This window comes from Sorghum bicolor, chromosome 3 (assembly GCF_000003195.3).
Source record: "Sorghum bicolor cultivar BTx623 chromosome 3, Sorghum_bicolor_NCBIv3, whole genome shotgun sequence".
NCBI lineage: Eukaryota > Viridiplantae > Streptophyta > Magnoliopsida > Poales > Poaceae > Sorghum > Sorghum bicolor.
In genome coordinates this window covers 19,458,947-19,480,333 of record NC_012872.2, presented here as the reverse complement: position 1 = coordinate 19,480,333, position 21,387 = coordinate 19,458,947, and the positions used below count along the sequence as shown (strand labels likewise).

Sequence of the window (21,387 nt, the reverse complement as noted above, 5' to 3'; positions counted from 1 at the left end):
CAAGATGAAATAGTCATGGTCATCCAAATCTCTTTGCACCAATGATTTTTCAGTAGCCATGGGCGGCTACTGGTGGCCACGACTGCCTAGGATTTGGCCATGAGCGGTTGGATAGAGACCACAGTCGACAGAGGAGGCCAACACGGCTGGGAGGTGCAGGGCTAGGGCAAAAGCCACCAGCGAAAAATGGGATTAAAAAAAAACCCAAGTGGGACCAAAATTTGTTTTTTAGAGGTAAATTATTTAAAACCATTGAAGGTGGTCTTCTTTTTTTCTAAGACCTTTTTAGGAGTTGGAAAACATTAAATTTTTAGAAAGAAAATTTAGGAAATTTTTGGAAATGCTTAAAACACCGACAATACACAATAGCAATGGGTCTTAGAAGCAACTCCAACACACATACATCTATATTATCTATGCTATTTTTATATTTTTAAAGAAAAAATAAAGTCCAACAAGACGTGCTATCTGGTTTACTAAAATAGCAAGTTTGCTATTCCTAAACTTTCATTTGTCATATATATCATGTCGTCCTCACTAGCTATCGTATACAAAGGCCGTGGTGGAACTCTATGCTTTGAATGCGTTTTTTATTTTACACAATGGCTAAATCTTGTAGTTTAGAATATAATTTTACCTAGTCTCTTGGAGATGCTCGATTACAAAAATAAAAAAAATCCAATGTTATTTTAGCTACTTGTTTTATTGAGCCTATTTGCTTAGTTGAAAAGCCATAACTGAAAATACTGTTCGCTGATTTGTTGTGAGAGAAAAACATGCTTAATATCTAGTTGATTATAATTTTTAGTAAATATAATTCGTATATAGATCAACATATTTTGTGAAAGAACATTTCTTTGGCATGTGTGACTGCGGTTGAAGTTCAATTCATTGATGGATGCCTTACTAATCGTATAGTGCCCGTGGCACGCCACGGCTTCATCTTAGGGGTGCACTTAAAAAGAATCAAACAACGTTATTTTTCAATAGTTTAGGTCACATTCAATTCTGGAAAATACTAATGCATAATAAGGCATATATATATTATAATAAAGTCATGTCTCATATATTTCAGCTAATTTATTTATTAGAGTAGAATTTGAAGTTTTTCAGGGATATTATTGTGGACGCAAGTTTTTTCAGGAAACAAAGCGCTACCCTTGTGTCCTCGTATATTTGTTTTTTCAGGAAACAAAGCTCTAGTTGGCTATCCCCATACACTTGATGCCTTATTCTCACGTACTTATCATTTCGATGCAACCATTTAGGAGAATCACATGGGTCTTGGTTTTCCTTGATTTGAACTGAAGATGGCTTGGTAAAAATTCCAGAACACTCCGTTTGAAATGTTGATTGATGCCATACTCTGACCTCTGATCCTGCCATATTGATGTCAAACAAATTTATGTTTTATGCAAAAATGCATCCTTCAGCCGATGGTTGTAGAACGGCCGATGAAGGTGTCCCATAAGTTGGTTGCGCTCCTCCGATGAAGGTGACCTCTGATCCTGCCATATTATTGCACCGATTTTAAGTAATTAGGGCATGGTGAATGAACAAAATAAAAATGTATAACCATTTGATAGCAGACACATATCTAAACAACAAATTTTTGTAGCACCTGGCTGATCCGGTGCTTTTGTAAGGGAAGTAGATTCTGCCTTCCGCCGAGCACGGTACTCCCGCTGCCGTTTATTCCACCCCTCCCTTTCGTCGCTGGTTTCTTGAGCCCTTATCTTAGCACGATACTCATGTTGTTTCATATTCCTTTTCTCTCTCTTGCGTTGCTCTTCACTGCAAGTTGTTGACATGGTGATTTTTATACATGATGTTGTATATATATATGGTGGCATTACTTGTGTATGGATATATATCTGGAGTATGTATGTTTGTTACATTGGTAAGTGCAATGCGTCCTTCTCCTGGTGTCCCCATTTTGTCATCGAGGTAACAGGGATGTTGCTAATAGCAAAAGGAGTAGGCCCAAAATGGGAATACTTAGCAGGCCCCAATTTAGCACAAACGAATTAAGAACAGAGTTTAGAGTGCAGAGTAACAGGGATGTTGCTAATAACATGGTGTTTTTAGTAAATGGAGTATTAAGAACAGAGTTTAGAGTGCAGAGTATGTGGCATTAGAAAGACATGTCATTCCCGGTAAATAAGAGTGTAGTTATCTATGGAAACTATTGTTGAGCTGAGGTACTAGGAGATCTCTCTCTTTCTTTTTTTGGTAAGAGTGCAATTTTACAAATTTTATGGTCGAGGACTTCAGGGGAGTTATGCTTTGACGCACGGGCATGTTTCTTTTTTGGTAAAGAAAGAGTGCAGTTTTACACATTTTATTTTCGAAGTTCAGGGGAGAGTCATGCTTTGCCGCACGGGCATGTGTTTTTTTGGTAAAGGAAGACACGGAAATATCGCAAGGAATAAACATCCGCCTCTGCGGCGACCGACCACAGCTCTTTTTCGCCAGCGCTTTCCTTTCTTGCCGTGCCCCCTACTCTCTTGATCCTGGACTCGAGTCCCCCCTTCCCGTCTCACGTTCTTCACCCACCCACTCCTGACTCCCCCTCCCCCCGCTTCCCTCCGCCTTAAACCCACGCAATCCAGCGGAGGAGCCCATCTCCGCCCCCGGCGACGCCGCTCAAACCCTAGCCGCTCCGCCGGCTCTGCCACCGCAAGCCAATGCCCCCACCTCGAACCCTAGCAACACCATCGTCCTCATAGTCCTTCCACAACCGTCGCCAACAGTACTGCCCGAAGATGGCGGCCGAACCCGCCGCTGCGGCCGCTGCGTCGGCGGCGGCCGCGATCTCCGCCGTGATGGACTGGCGCTCATCCCCCGACGCCCGCGCCGCCGCCTTCGCGTACCTCGAATCGGTCCGTGCTACTCCGCGGCCGCGTCAGCCTCCTCTTCTCCCTTTGGGCTTCTTCGCTCTCCCGTCTCTGCTTTTGGTTTTCTCTCGCCACCGGTGTTGCAGCGTGGTGCGGTGCGGAGCGCTTGCTTGGTTCATGCCCGCTTGTTGTGGTTGGATTTTTGCCTAATCCATGAATTGCTGTTTCACGGACTTTGCGGGTCGATAGCAAATGTTGAAGTGGTTATCACACTGCACTAGTGGGCATTTGGTTTTACTAAGTTATTTTTGTGTCTAATCGGTCCATAGAGTTCTTAAGTTTGTGTGATTGCTACCACTGTTCTGTTCCTCGCTTGAGCTAGCGTCTAATGGCTAACACCGGTCCAACTACTGAAGTTTCTATTCCTTGCTCTGACTGCACATTCCTGCTGCTATTCTAGAAATCCTGTGATGCCCCGTTTCTCCTAAATGCAATGCAGACAGTGTGCTAACAAGGCTCACTAACTACAGGTTAAGAGTGGAGACGTCCGAGCCTTGGCAAGCACATCGTTTCTCTTGGTTCGGAAGGACCAGACGTCAGAGATCCGCCTGCACGGGTTCAAGATGTTGCAGGTAAAGCTTGAATCCTGTCTCTGTCTTTGTGATTCTTTTGATTGGGATTGTATGGATTGCTTTAGCAATAAGTATAATAAAATCTGTACACTCCCCAGTTGTTCTTGTAGTATTTGTTTAGGACTTCAGGTGCACTTGAGGTTAACACTCAAATTTCACAAAGCTACATGAGCGATAACAAATATGTGGAAATCTGTTGCTTACTTGCTTTTAGTATACGGTGGACATCTTAACATGCGCTTTTTCCTTAATGGAGGCAATAACATTTCATTTTCTATCCCTATTGAACTTGTCTAACACTGACCCATATATTTCTTTGCAAGTGATTAATATAGTTGGTGTTAGATCAAATTGAGAACGGCACTGTTCTTTGATTTGGTCCGGCTGCTTTGTTATAAGTTATTTGGCAGCTACAACTTTTTACTTACCTTGCTAGCAATTGCCTTTGCTAAGTATGAATAATAGCGGTAAATCCATTCTATGATGATTATGGTCATGTTGATTACCACAATCATGGTCCTCATTACATTGGTTACTATGATCTTTGTTGTCATTTTACATTGAACATTGTAGTTTTTCAGAGAAAAACATATCTTCTTTATCTGTAGTTATTATTGATTTGTACTCCTGTAGGTCATTATTGTTTGCCTATGTCAGCACAAGCACAAGAGATAAGAGCATATAAATGACCAAGACAAAATTATCCATAGTAAATGCATTGTACTTGTATTCTTTTACTGTACTTGATGTAAATCACCACAGGTTCACCTCTTATCTACCACTTGGATTACAATTTGTGCACAGATGGAGTCAATTCCGTGGATTCAGTGTAAATATTATTAAATGGGTTTTTACAACAGAAAACAGGCACTAGTTTATTTTCTTGCCTCATTCACTTTCACTGCATGCACCTAACATTAATTTAGAAACCTGATGAATAAATGTGGAGCCAGCAAAAATTATCAGAGGTATTTCAGAATGATCAGATCAATGCCGGAGCGTGATAGAAAAATAACATAGGTCCATCTGAGCAAGCCAAAAGCAACAGTAACAACAACAAAGCCTCTTATTCTGAGATAAGTTGGGTAGGATAGACAAGAAACTCAACATGAGGAAAAATAAAGAAAATAAATAATTGAATAGGGTAAAAAAGAAAAATAAGAGGTACCAGTATAGTAATGAAAATAGTATAAATGGGGACCGACCGTCTAGCCTATGTTATTGGTATTTGGATTGTTGTTTTCCATGTGCCTAACCAATGCTTGTTCTTTAGGTAGCTTCCTACCCTTCGCTAAGTCTCTACTCCCTCCTCTTATCCCATGTGTCAGGTTTTGAAGAAGAATATAATTGGTGGAATATTGGATATGTTGCATTGGGCCTCATGGACTGATTATATAGGGTACATAGGACTAACACCTTATGTGGGTACACAATGTGGTACTATTCCTATTTACTCTAACATCCCCCCAAGCTGATAAGTAACATCCCCCCGCAGTCATAACAGTCGATGCACCGCGTAAGCTATGGTTGGAGAAGAAGCCAATGAGTCATGCAAGGCGATAGCCCTTTATGCCGATGTCGAGGAGCCGAGCGTAAGGGCACAATAGCCATGGTCGAAGAAGTCGTGCTGAAGATGGCCAAGGTCGATGTAGTTGTGGTCGGGTTGCGTGTCGATTGAGCTGCAGGTGCATAAGGGCGCCATGGTAATGACGGAGACTCGTTGAGGCAATCGACGTGGGAGGGAGCGATGGCGAAGTCGACGCAGTTAGGGTCGTCATAGATGTAGAAGAAAGACAACGACACAATCGAGGCAGATAGGGTGGGAATGGGAGGGTCGATGCCAAAGTTGATGTAGTCAAGCCGCCTGAGCCCCGAGGCGCAGCTGGATTTGCCAGACCCAACAACGCATCGGGGACGAAAGCACAAGTCGGTGTTGCCAATACCAATCGTATAAGGGAGAGGGCCCCAACCGTGTGGTTGTGCTGGAGAAAGAAGAAGCAATGTAGGAGAAGATGCGTTGGCGAGCAGGTCTCAGCAACGACGCGGGTAGTGGTAGCTCGATGATGAAGACCCAATTAGTAGGACAAAGACCTTGTACAGACGGATGGTGCAGTAGGGATTGCGCAGCACAGTCGTCGATGCACAAATAACGACGATGGAGATGCTACGGCGAAGCGTACACACGGACAATGGTGTTGTGGCTCGATCAGGCGACACAACAGCAGCCCTGTTGCTGGGAGAAGATGCACGTAGTACTTGGAGACGGTGTCGATGAAGTCGATGTCGATGTCGGAATAGAACGCGCGAGGTTGATGGCGGTGGGCGACTCAATCCCGATCAGTGGTTGGGCAAACCAAAAAGATACAGCAGGAGATCGGGTGTACCAGCAAGACGACATGAGGATGGCGGTGCGTCCCGATCGGGCAGCGCAAGGCGCACAACGAGTCACGAACACGCGAGGTCAAAGGCGCCAACGCGGATCGACGAGATGGAGATGGACAGATCTGCCCGACAATAACGACACGTCAAATCTGGCTGCCACCATGGCAGCGCAGGGTTGAGGCGTGTGGCCGGCCCTGGCCGCCACCATGGCGGCATGGGATGGGGCGAGATCCATCTGCCTCCATGTGATGAAGACCATGTGTTGATGGCGATAGTCGGGCGAGCCTGGGGATGAGGCGGCAGCGGTAGCCTGGGATGACATAGGGGAGATCCCGATCTGCTATGCGACGACGATGATGGCAGCCGGATCAATAGGATCGGGCACCTAAACAGGGGCGCTGCTCCCGCTGGAGATTGACCTCTCCCTAGGGGCGCGCAATGCGGAAGCAGTGGCGGCTAGGGTTAGGATCTAAACCTAGGCAAATGATACCATGAAGGAGAATATAATTGGTGGAATATTGGATATGTTGCATTGGGCCTCATGGGCTGATTATATAGTGTACATAGGACTAACACCTTATGTGGGTACACAATGTGGTACTATTCCTATTTACTCTAACAGGTTTGATCAACCCCTGCCTCGTTTCACACTACTCATACCGATTTGGATATGTCCGAACCATATGAACTGATGTTGTACAAGCTTTACCTTAAATTATTGCCACCCCTACCCTATTAGGCGATTACCTGTATTGTTGATTCAAACTTGATCCTTCTTATCATAACCACAAATCTATTGCGTCATGCACATCTCTGCTATGCTTAGCTCCTGGATGCACACAGCTGTTTTAGCAGGTCAATATTCTGCGTCAGTCAACTTCTTGGACCTAATCGGCTAATCACCATGGTGGAACTTATCCATTAGCTATACTAGAATTTATAATCATGATTGTTCTGTACAGCTTTTTATAGAAGCGGAACTATATCTTAGTGGTATCCATTACTCTCTCTCCTGGATCAATTGATGATTTCTTACTTATTTTTGCAGCACCTGGTAAGATTGAGGTGGGAGGAGCTCAGTGCTGCAGAGCGGAATGAATTTGCTAATTTGACAATTAATTTGATATCGGATGTTGTTGGCCCTCATGAGGTGTGGGCCTTGAAGAGTCAAACAGCTGCTTTAGTAGCAGAGGTTTACCACTATACCTTTGTTCTTTTCATTTTTACTTTGTGAAATTCATTAGCTGTAGGCAGTTACAACTTCAAGTACTCTACCTTAACAAGTATCTCCTCTTTGTAGGTAGTTCGAAGGGAGGGAGTTGATTTGTGGAATACTTTACTTCCATCTATTGTTTCTCTCTCTAACAGTGGCCCTATTGAGGTAACGTTTCCCATCAGCCTTTCATGTTTTTAGATCTGTTCTACCATCTGATAGGTTGAATTGCATTTTGGAACCTTTTTGTGTTAGGCTGAGTTAGTTGCCATGATTCTAAGGTGGCTTCCAGAGGATATCACTGTTCATAATGAAGATTTGGAGGGTAAGTTATTTTTTTAGTTTAGGGAAAAGTCCAAATTACTCCCCTCAAGTTTGGCATATGTCCAGATTACCCTCTAAACTTACATTTGGTTCAATTTACTCCCTCCAACTATTTCAGTTGGTCTAGTTTACCCCTTAACATGATTTGTTATTTTTGTTTTTCCACGTATTAGTTGAGTCTTAATATCATGCTTTTAAATAGCTCGCTATAGTTGTCACTATAGCCCGATATAGCTTTCTGAGATAAGAGTGCCGCTATTTGTATTCATGCACAATTTTGCCGCTATAGTCTAATATAGCTCCGCTAATAATGGTTGATAAAACACTAAGCACCTTAGCCTTAGCTCGCTATTTAAAACAATGCTTAATATCAACTTCTGTGATATGATAGGGAACATCATAAGTTATGTTAGAAGGCAACGTATCATATGCAACCCAGCTTCGTGTGCAACCTATGCAACCACCAATTAAGGCCACAGGATCTAGATCCAACGTCTGAGGTTTTTTTCACTTAAGCCCCTCTACCTATGGGTTTAAATCTAACCCTGTGTATCCAGATGGGAGGGTTTAAGTGAAAAAAACTTAGACGTTAGATCTAGATCCTGTGACCTTAATTGGTGGTTGCATAGGTTGCACAGGAAGCTGGGTTGCACAGGATACGTTCCCATGTTAGAAAAAAATATATCTCAACTTTTTGTCACTATTTTGATAGCTTAGGAAATTTAATAATAAATTAACACTAGAGATACAATATCGTATGAAACTTAATGATATAGTGCATTTTTCTAACACAAAATTCAATGTCCTCTATCGCCTCACGAAATTTAAAACTAAAATATAATTTGTACAGAGAGAAACAAAAAGAAAAATCTCTTTAAGGTGTTGGTTACTTGGGCCTTGTTTAGTTCACCCCAAAATTCAAAAACTTTTCAAGATTTTCCGTCACATCAAATCTTGTGGCACATGCATGGAGCACTAAATATAGATGAAAACAAAAACCAATTGCACAGTTTGTCTGTAATTTACGAGATGAATCTTTTGAGCCTAGTTAGTCTATAGTTGTACAATAATTGTCAGATACAAACAAAAGTGCTACACTGTCAAAATCCAAAAACTTTTCACAACTAAACAAGGCCTTGGTTGGACCAACTTAAATAGTTGGAGGGGGAGTAAATTGGACCAAATGTTAGTTTGGGGCAGTGGTTTGGACATAGGCCAAACTTGGAGGGGAGTGATATAGACTTTTTCCTTTAATTTATTATTTGTGTTCAGGACTTGAAACTAGATTCATTCTCCAAGTTTAAACCATCAAATTAGAAGAATGGAAAACCTTTTCTCTTCTGTTATTAGGTTATGTTATGTGTTCTCTTCTGTTAACATCAAATTAGAAGAGCGGAAAACCTTTTTCTCTTCTGTTAGGTTATGTGTTCTCGTCTGTAAACTTCTTTTTTTTTGTCACAATAGGTGATAGGCGGAGATCTCTGTTACGCGGCCTTACTGAGTCACTGTCACAAATTCTGCCTCTATTATATTCTGTAAGTTTGCCTTTACACCTTCACCATGTCCAATAGATGCCAATGGTTCTGTTGGGTTGCCTTGGTTCATGATACTCTGAAGCATACTAACCACAAGTATCATATTATGTCTTGTTTTGTAGCTACTTGAGAAACATTTTGTTGCTGCTTTAAGTGAGCATGCAAAGCAGCAAATGGATTTGGCTAAACAACATGCAGGGACAGTGACGGCAGTTCTAAATGCTGTCAATGCATATGCTGAATGGGCTCCTGTGACAGATCTAGCCAAATATGGTTTAATTCATGGGTATGTTTACTGGAACATTTGATATCCCTAGTGATTCTCAATTCCCTCATAGTTATTATGTTCTTTTTGCAGATGTGGTTCCTTGCTTTCTTACAGCGATTTTCGCCTCCATGCTTGTGAGTTTTTTAAAGTGATATGCCAGAGGTATGGAGAGACTTTATGTACACTAAAAGTTAATTTCACTGGTTTTTCCCTCCTGATATGTTCTTGTTTTTGTGGTGCCACCTGTCTCAGAAAAAGACCTGTGGATGTGGCAGTTGCTGAGTATGATGCTGCAATGTGCAACATTTTCCAGGTGTTGATGAACATTTCACAACAATTTTTGACCAGATCTGGCATGCAGCCCAGCTCTATTGATGAGAGCGAATATGAGTTTGCATCGTGTGTTTGTGAGACAATGGTTGCTCTAGGGTCTTCAAACATGCAATGCATACTAGCCGATGGACCCAGGACTTTCCAGTTCTTACAACAAGTGAGCATTTCCAAATACACTTCTCATACTTTTTGAAGAGTAAAAGGTTGCTTTTACTGCCGTGCAGGTTCTTCTCTTGATCCTGTCTAATTTGTTCTAGGGCTATTTGGCATCTAGGGTTTCACAAGAAATATATCTGGGGTTGTTGAAATTTTGGGAAAGTCTGTCTATTTTGTTGTTGGAATATGAATTTCGCACTTAAAACTTGAGAATAAAGATGCCTAAAAAACTGAGTTTGACAAGAAAGTGCTACTGCTGTACTTGCAACTTGCAAGATCCTAAGTTTCTCTATGTACTGTTAGGATTGAATTCGACAACTGCCATACCTATTTTTTTTCATAAATTTAAATGGAAAAGCAAAATAAGTGGAGCTAATGTGGGATTCAACACACTCTGTGACACATGCATGTTAACATCTTCCCACCAGGACCTGCTGTGTTTGTGTGCCTTGGTCATGGTTGTGTAACTTGTGGTTAACTCTTTAAATTCAAAACCAAATGAAACTTTTTAGCTGGTTATAAGTTATATTGGCACATCTGCGAAGTCTGGCTATCCTAGAATATTTGGTTCCTGGCTGGCGGGTAAGGTAATGGTTACTAACGTGATGATGTCCTATATGTAATTATGTATTACATGTGGGCAATGCCTGTTTACCTGTGTAACATAACATCACCACATGACTAGTTTGAATATGCTTAATGAAATTCAATCAAGTCTTAAAATTTCACTGACATGATTTCCACGTGTTACCATTCGGTCCATTACTTTTGCTATTCTTCAAACAAATTTCGTGTCCTTGCAGATGCTGGAGTATTACCAACATTACAAAATCGCGCTTCATTTCCAGTCTTTATTATTTTGGCTGGTATACTCCTTATCTCTATTTGCATAGCTGAAATGCATGTCATATTGTTTTGTAACTTTAGAGAAGTTGACACAAACTTTGTCTAGGTGGTATTGAGAGAACCATCGAAAGCTAAGTCTGTTGCACGTGTTTCTGGTGATAATTCTGCTGCTGGTAATTCTGCATCTACTGGTGACTTATCAACAGAAAAGGAGAAGAAAGGTGTATCAGTATTTGTCACTGATGAAATGTACAGTACAATTTTGGATGTTTCTTTCAAGAGAATGCTCAAGAACAGTGGAAGTGCAACTTCTGGGTTGTTAGAACTATGGAGCGAAGAGCTTGAGGGGAAAAGTGACTTCTGCAACTACCGCACCAAATTGGTATGTTTTCTTTTCTCCTGACTTCTAAAAATAGGAGTTGCCTTTTGTCCTTGTTAATCTTAAAAGATCATTTGTGGTTTCCCTTGTCCATCGATATAACTTTTTGTCATCTCTTGTTTTCATTGGTCTTGATTCTTGAATTTTTGTTGCATGATGTGAATCTACACAAAATTAGGAGGATGGCTAGTTATTCATAGTACATTTCTATGTCCTTCAGTTAGTGATTCTTTACCTTGATAGATACAACATGCTTCTCCTTTCGTCAAGTTTCCAATTTGATTGTGTGATTTGCCATACAAGTGGAACTTTTCGTATTGTAAATAGTTGGGAGGATCCCAGCTATATATATGTATGAATAAGTTACAGAAGGCCAGTACCCTTTTGTTTTTGGACCAATGATGGATATTGTCTGGCCTCTTATTGTCCACAACTCAGTTAACTGTGTCTTGATCTTCTTGCAGTTGGATCTCATTAAAGTCATTGCTTCTCAAAGATCTGTGATTGCTGCAGCAAGTGTTGTCCAGAGAATAAATGTTGTCTTTGGAGATGCTAATCAAGCAACTAAATCCCCCCAGGTTGGATTAGCTGCATATGTTTACCCAATGTTTCAAAAAGTTCTAGGCATTAAACAGGTGGTCAAGCTCTGCTTAGCGCCTAGTCGTTGCATAAGAGTTTCTTGGCAATTGTACTTTGTCAATCAGTAGATTTACAGTAGTACAGTACAATGTTAAATACAGAATTTTGGCACATTAAAAGAAAAAAAATTTAGCATTATCATGCACCCATCATGAGTTCTGTGACCATAAGTCACCTTCCATCATCTCCAATGTGTCTGAAATTCATACAGAGATCAAGCCCTAAGCCACTCTTGATGGGAAAACGCCTAGGTGCTAGGAAAGGCGGTGCTGCTTGCCTATTGCCTAGATGCTGCCTAGGATCTCTTTTTGAAACAGAGTTCTTACCGCATAAACCTAAATTAATGGTTTCTCTTTCCATTTTCATTTGGTCAATGAAGGGTTACCTTCTAATTCAGATGTTTATCTACCTCTGCAAAATGAAATTTGGTTCCAGGATCTTGACGCAATGGAAGGGGCTCAACTGGGGCTTGAAGCAGTTGTCAGTGCTATTTTTGATGGCTCATTTGATTGTGGAAAAACTGATTTGGAGACGAAATCCCAACTGCACAAGATTTTTGAAGGTTTCACTGAACCTAACTTGCTTTAATTTGGCCTTACAGTTTGGTCGGTGCTAAATTTTCTTCTGCTTGTCAACCAGGCTTACTTCAACAGCTTCTTTCTTTGAAGTGGACAGAACCTAACCTTGCAGTTATTCATGGTCATTATTTGGATGCTTTGGGCCCTTTCTTGAAACATTATCCAGATGCAGTTGCCAGTGTTGTTAATAAGCTTTTTGAACTGTTGACATCTCTCCCAATCACATTTCAGGTACATTTACATTTTATTTAAGTAATTACCATAGTAGTCTGATGCTGTGGGGTGTGAGCCATTGAGGCAGACTGATAGCCATCATATAATTCAATTCTATGAGTTCTAGAAATGAAAAACTGATACTACTTTGAACTGGACAAATGTTTCAACGTGCAATCATTTCATGCTGTTTATTTTTATTCTAATTTTGGTTATCATGTCATTTTTCTAGTTTTGTGTTTACAGTTCTCATTTCTGCCTTTTGATGTATGCTTGTATCTGCAGGATCCATCAAACAATTCTCGCCTAGCAAGGTTGCAGATCTGCTCATCATTCATTCGTATATCGAGAGCTGCTGATAAAGCTCTTCTGCCTCATATGAAGGTCAGGCTCAGCTCATAATTGATTGCCACTTTACCATTTGTTGTTTCATATTCGACATGGAGTTGCTTAATGACACATCCTTTTATTATCATGGCAGAGACCACTTACAGTACTATATTCAAGTTTCTAACTGCAGTTGTGTCTTGTAAATTCATTTCTCTGTTATCCTTCTATTTCAAGAGGGAAATAAGTTCAGATGGAGACTTAATAGTCTCTACGGTGCTTTCATTGATGGCTTTAGGCTCCATTGGATATTATTATTGAGCTGAGTTTTTGCTTCACTATGAAGTTCATATCAGTAGCATCTCTGTGCTGGGCTGCATAATGGAATATATATTTGCTGCTAGAGAAACCTTTATTCTATGAAGGTTTGATGTCATGGCTCTGAAAAGCCATTGCAAAACCAAACGAAGCCTAAATAAAGACTTAATTGTTCAGATTTTTATGTACATCCTCAGGTTTAAATTTTTATGATTTCTGACATGAAGGGTGATATTTAAACAGAGTTCAGATTCTAGCTTTGTCCCAAAAAGAACAAAAAAATAGGGACCCAAACTAGGAAAAGCTGCCTAGAATGATCAGTACTGGGCCCATCTCATCTGAAACCACTGTTCATCTTTTGAATTTAAAAGTGATGATTTTTTTTGATATTCTATTAGGCTGGGTCTTGTTATTAATCCTCGGGGCCTCTGGGGAACCTTGCCAGAGTTTGCTACCCTTGCATTTGCTTTGTGGCCTTGTAAGGATTGTAAATACATGCAGGTCATGTTACACTGAAATGTTTTAGTCTTATCCAATCCAATTACCCAGCCCTTTTGAACTACAAATGACCGTTACAATTTTATGATATATGTAAACTAATGATAGGTACAGGTCATGTTACATTGAAATCTTTGGGATCATAAATCTGGTCACTGGTTGGTGTGGCAAACTTGCATTCTTGAGTAGAAAAGGATCTGATTAAATCAGAACGCAACTGTTTTTCTAGGGCTTCCACTCATCCATGCTTTTATGTTGCTTTCACCATTGTTTATGCACTCTTTTGATTGTTTCAAATGCTTTTCCAATGACACAGAACATTGCTGATACCATGGCTTACCTTCAAGGAGAGGGCCGCTTACTACGTGGTGAACATAATCATTTATGTGAAGCATTTCTTGTGATGGCGTCCTCTGCTGGGTATTTGGCTGCTAAACCTCTTTGCCTAAAAGTAGTTTTAGTGTTGCTTCTGTCACAAGTTGTATTTTTTTTTTGTTTCCATAGGATTCAACAGCAACAAGAAGTTCTTGCCTGGTTACTTGAACCTCTTAATAAAATGTGGACTCAAGTGGAATGGCAAACTGCATACTTGTCTGACCCTTCTGGTTTGACAAACATGTTTGCCGATAGCCAATTCATGTGGTCAATTTATCACACGGTTACATTCTTTGAAAAGGCGCTCAAGAGAAGTGGAACCAAAAAGTCTTCAGCAGCTCTACAAGCACCCACCACAACAGTACCTGGTTATCTGCATCCGATGTCTTCACATCTTGCATGGATTGTGCCCCCTCTCTTAAGGGTATGTTTGGCTTTGATTGTCAATTGAGATATTAACTATAATCTCTCTGTAGTTGTGCAGTGACTAAGCTGATAAATAACTAGCATTTTAACTCCCTATTTAATCTCATTTTCAGCTGCTGCGATGCATACATGCTTTTTGGTCTGAGCCATTTGCCCAGTCTCAGACAGGGGAAATCAAAGCAGCAAAAAGCATGACTGTTGCGGAGCAGGCCAGCCTTCTAGGAGAGACAGGGAAACTTACCAAAGGTCAGGTTGCTCCTGCTGATGGATTGCTGGATGTTCAGAGAGATGGAGAATCAAAAGAAAACAATATAAAAAACTGGTTGCGTGGGATCCGAGACAGCGGGTAAGTATTATGATTTATGAACTAAGAAATTTAGCAACTTCCTATTGGCACCGGAAAATATTAATGCTGAAAATGGATTCAGTGGATGCAAAATTTCGTTTTATTGTTTGTCTACCAATATTAGAGTGGGATTTTATTGTTACTGGTTGGTAGCCTCAGTAGTACTGCGAAATATTGTTAGTGCCCCAACTAATGCATTGCCATGTTAATAAGGCCGAACAATACATTTTCACCAAACCATCTAGATGAAATTTCTGAAGGATAGTGCATGGTGAATAGAAAATAAGCAATGGCAGTTTCACCTACTTTCAAACGATTTGATCCAAAACTGTGGGCACTGCTACTGAGCATGCATGGTTGATAATGATCTAGACTTTTGTAGCTACTAGTTTCTGGGCAAAAACCTTGGTCAAAGTTGTTGAATTCTTTTTCTAGTTCACTCCCATCTATCTATTCCTACTGCACAGTTTTGGTTGAGTATCACAACGAAAGGTCTATGCGCACACCATACTATCTTTGGTTATGCCAAAACTGAAGTAATATTTTTTTCAAGAACATGCCTACATATTTCAAGAACGAACAGGTTAAGTGGAAGTAGATCTGATCATACACTGGGGCAGGCTGGATTCAGGTCTGGCCTGAAAAAAAACAATGTTTTTTTTTTGTCGGCCCAATTCTTGATTTGCCTCCCCAAACTGGTTAACAAACCATGGCTGTGACAAATGTGTCTGCCCGGCAGACAAATGAGCAGCACTTTTCTTGCTAGCCGTTTATAGTAAGAGTATAAGAGGCTTTTAACCAATCACACCATCTTATTGGGAATCCTAAATGCGTTAGGATGTCCAGGAGGAACGGCCCACCAACAGTGTCAAAGGCTTCGGCAATGTCAATCCACAAGAGAGCACTTGTGGCCTTCTGTAGTGCTGTTTGTGTAATAATTTGGCTGCAAGCTGAACCGAACAGAAATTATCATGCAACAGTCGACCCATGATGAATGCAATTTGTTTGGTTTTACATTCTGATCCAGCATTTGTTCCAACCTCCTAGCAAGCACTTTGGTGAGCAACTTGAAGAAACTATGTTAAACACATGGTATCTTCCTTGATAATTGGGTAGAATAACCCTGTGAACCCATCCGGGCCTGGGTTGTTGTCCACAAAAGCGTAAATAATATTAGTATAACTGATTTTTGAACAATTAAGAAGCTACTGAAACACATTGGAAGCAGATTTTTTGTAAAACCAAATTCTGTAGTACCAGTTTTACCAAATAATTGGTGCATGATGTGTCTATAATTCAAACAACCTTTTGCCCTGGTTTTGGTCATGACCAAGTTTTGGTGAGGTTGTTTGTTGCTCCAACCAAACATACCTTTTTCTAAGCTATTTATGCCATGTATAAGTGTCTGGACCCTTGGTCAACTTGGGATATTCTTATACTCCCTGCCATGGTTCAAAAAGGCGGCGCCTAGGCTCCGCCCAGGCCCGATTAGTCGCAAGTCAGAGGGTGTCTGCCTCGCCTAGGGGGGTAGACGGACCCCTAGGCGGCGCCAGCTCGTCGGCGGTGCTGGTGGGGGAGGTGGAGGGGGTACTGCGGCGCCCCGGTGTCCCCATGTGCAGATCCAGTGACCTGGGGATGAGGCGCAGCAGAGAGAGACAGCAGCGGAGGACGAGGCGCAGCAAAGAGCGCCGGCGGCGGAGGAGGAGGCAGGGAATCGGGCGGCAGAGGAGGACGAGGAGGAGGAGACGACAGGGAGGGGGCTGACGGTGGTGGATCTGGCGGCGGGAGGAAGGAAGATGCGAGCAGCTCGCGGCTGGAAGAAACGTGTCGAGCGGTTGCGAGACTCAGGAGGAAGAGAAAAGGAAGAAAATGAAACAGAGCAGGGGAGAGAAGATAAGGCTTCGGTGGGGGCTGTGGAGGGAGTTGGGCCATTAAATGGGCCTTTTCTTCTTTCCCCCCATTCTGTCCACAGATTTTCAATTTTTTTTCTTTTCTTTTATGTATATTTGAGTATACATACATGTATTAGCTACCGCCTAAGAAAACACCTTGAAACGCCTAGGCTCTAGGCTATGGGTCAGCGCCTAGAAACCGCCTAGCGCCTTCTTAAACTTTGCTCCCTGCATATTTAATAATAAATGAACACTTGATTGACACTTCAACAGGGTTGTCAAGTCGTCTGATTAATCACAATTAGTCATGATTATCAGTGCCATTGCAATCAGTTATGCACTATGATTAGTCGCGATTAGTCACAATGAGTCGAGATTAGTCGGCTGGTTGGTGCCATGGTGACTAGGGTCAATAGATGATTTGAAAAAAATTCACTTCGTTGGACCATAAAAAAAATATATATCACAGCTCATAAATATTAAGAGACGATTTCTGCTCTTTGTTCTAATCTTTTTTGATACGTGCAAAATGTCATGCTGCAGGTACAATGTTTTAGGATTAGCAGCTACTCTTGGGGAACCATTCTTTCGATGCATAGAGGGTTCTTCTGTCACCCTTGCTCTTATGGAGAATATGCAAGTTATGGAGTTTCGGCATCTGCGCCAACTTATCCACCTTGTCATTATTCCATTTGTTAAATATTGCCCTGCCGATCTATGGCATGTATGGCTAGTGAACCTTTTGCAGCCATTATTTGTCCACTGTCAGCAAGCTCTTAATTATTCATGGTCCAGTCTTCTTCATGAGGGTCGGGCTAAGGTTCCTGACAGCATTGGTAATCTTCCTGGGTCAGAACTGAAGGTAGAGGTAATGGAAGAAAAGTTGCTACGTGACTTGACTCGTGAAGTATGTTCTGTGCTTTGGGCTTTATCATCACCAGGCTTAAATAATGGACTTCCATCCTTGGAACAACTTGGACCTTCTAACCGGATGGATTCTGTTCTGAAGAATCTGGAGTCCTTTGCTTCAAGTTCTCTAACTGGGTAATGCAAATATTTCGAGCACCTTGCATGATTTTGCTAATACATTTCTATTCCTTTTAGCTGGATGTTATTGACCTTTCACATTCTCTGAGCTTTGACCATTCTTAGGAGAACCTTGTATTTCAAAAATTTCTGTTCTAACTTGGTTGATGTTTTATAGCTCCTTTCACAAGAATTAATATCTGATATAAATTTATTAGTCTGAACCACTATTTTATCTTGCTTCCTTTGCTGTATCTGCATATCATAGATGTAACTAGTAAAATAAAGTGCTGGGAAGAAATATGCAAATTGTGGCCTTAGTCCATGGAATCATAAAACAGCAAATATTTTAATACATTCTTCAAGATTAAAACATGAAACATACCACAACAGACAGAGGTAGTATGATATTATTATATTGCAAGACTTTTGAGGACAAATCTAGTGCTATTGTTTTTGTACGTCCAATTTTGATGGTCTCAGCTATAGTGTTTATTACATTTTTCGAAGTTTGATCACATTAAGTCTAAAGCATTGGGCAAAAAAGATATTAAAAGATGGAGGAACTCATCAAATAACAAAGAGACTGTTTTTTTTTCCTTTGCAGATTTCTTATGCTTCATATTGGCACAGCTCTTCCTGCATTGAGGATATCAGTTGAAGTGTTCACTTGGACAGATAGTGAAGCTGTGACTAAAGTTATCCCCTTTTGTGGTGCTTTGATCCACCTAGCCATTGCTTCAAACCAGGCTGAGTTGAGGCAGTTTGTTGCAAAGGATTTATTTTCCTCTATAATACATGGTTTATCTGTTGAATCAAATTCAGTCATGAGTGCTGAACTTGTTGGACTTTGTCGGGAGATATATGTCTATCTGTCCGATAGAGATCCTGCACCTAGGCAGGTAATTTTTGTAGGATACAGAATTGAGCTGGTATAAAAAAATGATTGCTCTAATCCGCCATTAGTCTTGCTATATGTTTTTTAGGCACTGAAAGTTTTTCATGCTATTCAGAAAAATGGGTTACATGTCAATTTTGAGCGTATAATTAATTCCTTGCAGATTAAAATTAGAAATAGCTACGTCACATTTTAGTGCAGTATTTTCTATGGACATGGATACATTGAATAATGTGTATCATGCTAACTTTTTTATAGACTTGTTATTTTTCTGTACAGTTTTTCTTCATATAACATTTAAATTTTCAATGTTACATACTGTGTTAGATTTCCATATCATTTAAATTTAGATTTCCATATTATTGACTAAGTGGTAACATAGGAGTATTCCTTTTTATTTACATGTTACCATGTTACAAAATGAGTGGCTAAATGCCTAATATTTTCTTGGGAACTTAGATACTAATGTTTAACTTTGGTCCGTGATGTGATGTGTCAGACTCTAGGCTGCTAGCTGGGGTTTATTGCTCCAAATCCCAATTTGCAAATATGAGCAAGTTTGACTTGTCTATATATGGTTCATAGCCACATAGGCTTGTGCGTGATCCACATTTTGTCTGCACCAATATTTTGATAAATTTGGACAGTTTTATAATCTGTCATTGAAATTCTGTTATTTCACCGTCATAATGATTGACACCATTATATGTTGCTAGTTTCTTTGAGTTATTTTAGAAATAATTTTACTAGTATAATTTTTTACATATAAAAAGGCCATACTGTGCTACTCACTTATTTTAGTAGGCCTTGCTGTGGCAGGCTGATATTGTTTTCGGCTAAGGACTTGTACATGTTTATTTTCTCCACAACGGGATGCCCGAATTTCATTACTAAGAAACAATGAAATTACAAATTTGTACATGTTGATAATGAGTGAAATTTGAAGGGACTTAATTGTAGTGAAGTGAACAAATGCCTAGACATACTTTCTTGCTTCGTTAAGTGAAATATCGTTACCAATGAGTCAATGGGTAGTTGACAAGGATTACAAATTTTTGGTAGTAGGATGCGAGTCCTGGAAATAATTCTTTTACTGGGCTAGCTATATGCACTGGGACTAAATTGGAAGTGCTTTGTTTGTAGGTTCTTCTTTCCCTCCCGCACATAAAGCAGGAAGATTTACTAGCATTTGATGACTCTTTGAGTAAAACTGCTAGTCCAAAAGAGCAAAAGCAACATATGCGAAGCTTACTTCTGCTGGCTACAGGGAACAAACTAAGAGCCCTTGTTGCTCAGAAGACAACTAATGTGATTACCAATGTTACAAGTGAGCAAACTACCTCAGTTTTTTTCCTTTTAGTTTCATTATTGTGTATTGCACCCTCAGGAACATGAGAATAAAAAAAGCTAAATGCACACGGTTGCATTATTCTATGCAGTAGATTTATTTTCCGTAATCTCTATAGACTTTTATCTGTTGCTTACCATAAAAGATGTTATTTTTGTCAAACTAAAATCAGTTCCCTTCTAGCTGTTAGTTTGGCCATTGAGACTACATGAGATACATGTTTTATGTTGTATTTTACCTTTGCATAATGTTGTTAAAGCTTTAAGGTTACTTTATAGTCATTCTAGGACGTATAACATGGGGTGGCCGTAGTATGATGACTAGGAGCTTTCGTTTGCACTCTGATAATTTTGTGAATTGCTTTGTTTATTGTTCCATGTAGTTCGGTTACTTGAAATGGATCTTATGCTGTCGGGTAATCAGAGCTGATTTGGAATTTTACAATATCCTGACATTAACATGCACATTGCTTTCTTGATTTGCAGCACGAAATAGGAGCTCTACTGGTCACCATGGATCAAGTGCCGAAGAAGATGGCCATATTGGGTTGGCCGCACTATCATCGACATGATCTGCCAAAATTTGGGTGTGTAAAAAAGGTTGTATAACATAGAAATGGATCCTAATGTGGTTACTGTTGGTGGATGCCGGATTCTTGCAGCATCATTATGTGAGGATGAATGCATGCTTAGTTATGCGGCTATATACCCTTCCTGCCTTCATGAGCACTGACCGATTCTTTGGTTTAGGCGGTTTGTTTTCTAGAATGTATGTGCTTTGCGTCTGCGTGTGGGTTCTGGTAGATGGTGAAGTGGTGTGTGTAATTACTTGTAGCTCATAGTTGCATACTAATAGTATAAATAATCTTGTCCGTCTGGCATATCGGCTTGCGTTAATTCAGGCTCATTTGGCAGCATGGCTTCTTGTGAGTTGTGACAGCCAAGGCTAGTACTCCCTTAGATGGGGGAAGCTTTAGTTCTCCAAAACTTCTATAATTCCAACCAAGTTGATAGAAAAATACACCAGCATTTTTTTGACAACAATACACCAGCATTTAAATGTCATTAGTTTGATTAAATCCCCAGTAAATGTCAATAGTTGGATTATGGCTCTGTTTGGTTTAGCTTCCAGCTTTAGCTTTTGGCCCCAAAAGCTCAAAAGCCAACCAAAGGTCTCTATTTGGAGCACCGGATTCTCCAAAAGCTAGCTTTTGCGTAGTTCATTTTCCATAGCAGGGGAGGGGCTGCTTTCACCAGCTGTGGGGTGTTACTTTCAATGAAATTACCTACATTGCCAGTGGTTATGAAGAAAATTGTTCGTTCTATTTACCTTCTCTTCACTTCTGCTCGACCTCGACCGGTCCGTTTGTGAATGGTGACACTGAGGTGGAGCTAGGGTTTTTGGGCGGCACATCTTGTCGGTCGTGCCTCAAGCCACGGTCCCCTCTGTTGCTACCCGCTCCTCACCGGCACCACTCTAGTCATCTTGGACACCGCCCTGTTCCTCCGTGTTGTCCGCATCACCTCTGCGCCCCACCCTGGCCTCTTTGGTTCGTCGTGGATCCCTGTCGTCAGGAGCTCGTCAGCCTTGCCCCAGCT

General features: G+C 40.8%; 1 protein-coding gene across 1 annotated transcript; it reads left to right on the top strand.

The window, feature by feature from the left end:
* LOC8086353 (protein HASTY 1) lies at positions 2,495-20,683 on the top strand. The gene is made up of 22 exons (XM_002457783.2): positions 2,495-2,882; positions 3,368-3,469; positions 6,900-7,043; positions 7,152-7,232; positions 7,320-7,389; positions 8,853-8,923; positions 9,046-9,209; positions 9,282-9,353; positions 9,444-9,681; positions 10,484-10,546; positions 10,633-10,908; positions 11,370-11,483; positions 11,980-12,106; positions 12,184-12,353; positions 12,621-12,719; positions 13,795-13,898; positions 13,983-14,277; positions 14,393-14,625; positions 17,061-17,561; positions 18,151-18,445; positions 19,585-19,768; positions 20,275-20,683. Exons 1-22 carry the CDS (start codon positions 2,766-2,768, stop codon positions 20,358-20,360), a joined length of 3,606 nt encoding a protein of 1,201 aa, XP_002457828.1. The 5' UTR covers positions 2,495-2,765; the 3' UTR covers positions 20,361-20,683.

Bases quoted from the DNA above. Each gene is read 5' to 3' on its own strand.
- LOC8086353 (XM_002457783.2), top strand. From the start codon at position 2,766: ATGGCGGCCGAACCCGCCGCTGCGGCCGCTGCGTCGGCGGCGGCCGCG. The intron at 7,044-7,151 runs GTTTACCACTAT...TCCTCTTTGTAG, and splicing joins CAGCTGCTTTAGTAGCAGAG to GTAGTTCGAAGGGAGGGAGT. The intron at 14,626-17,060 runs GTAAGTATTATG...GTCATGCTGCAG, and splicing joins CGTGGGATCCGAGACAGCGG to GTACAATGTTTTAGGATTAG.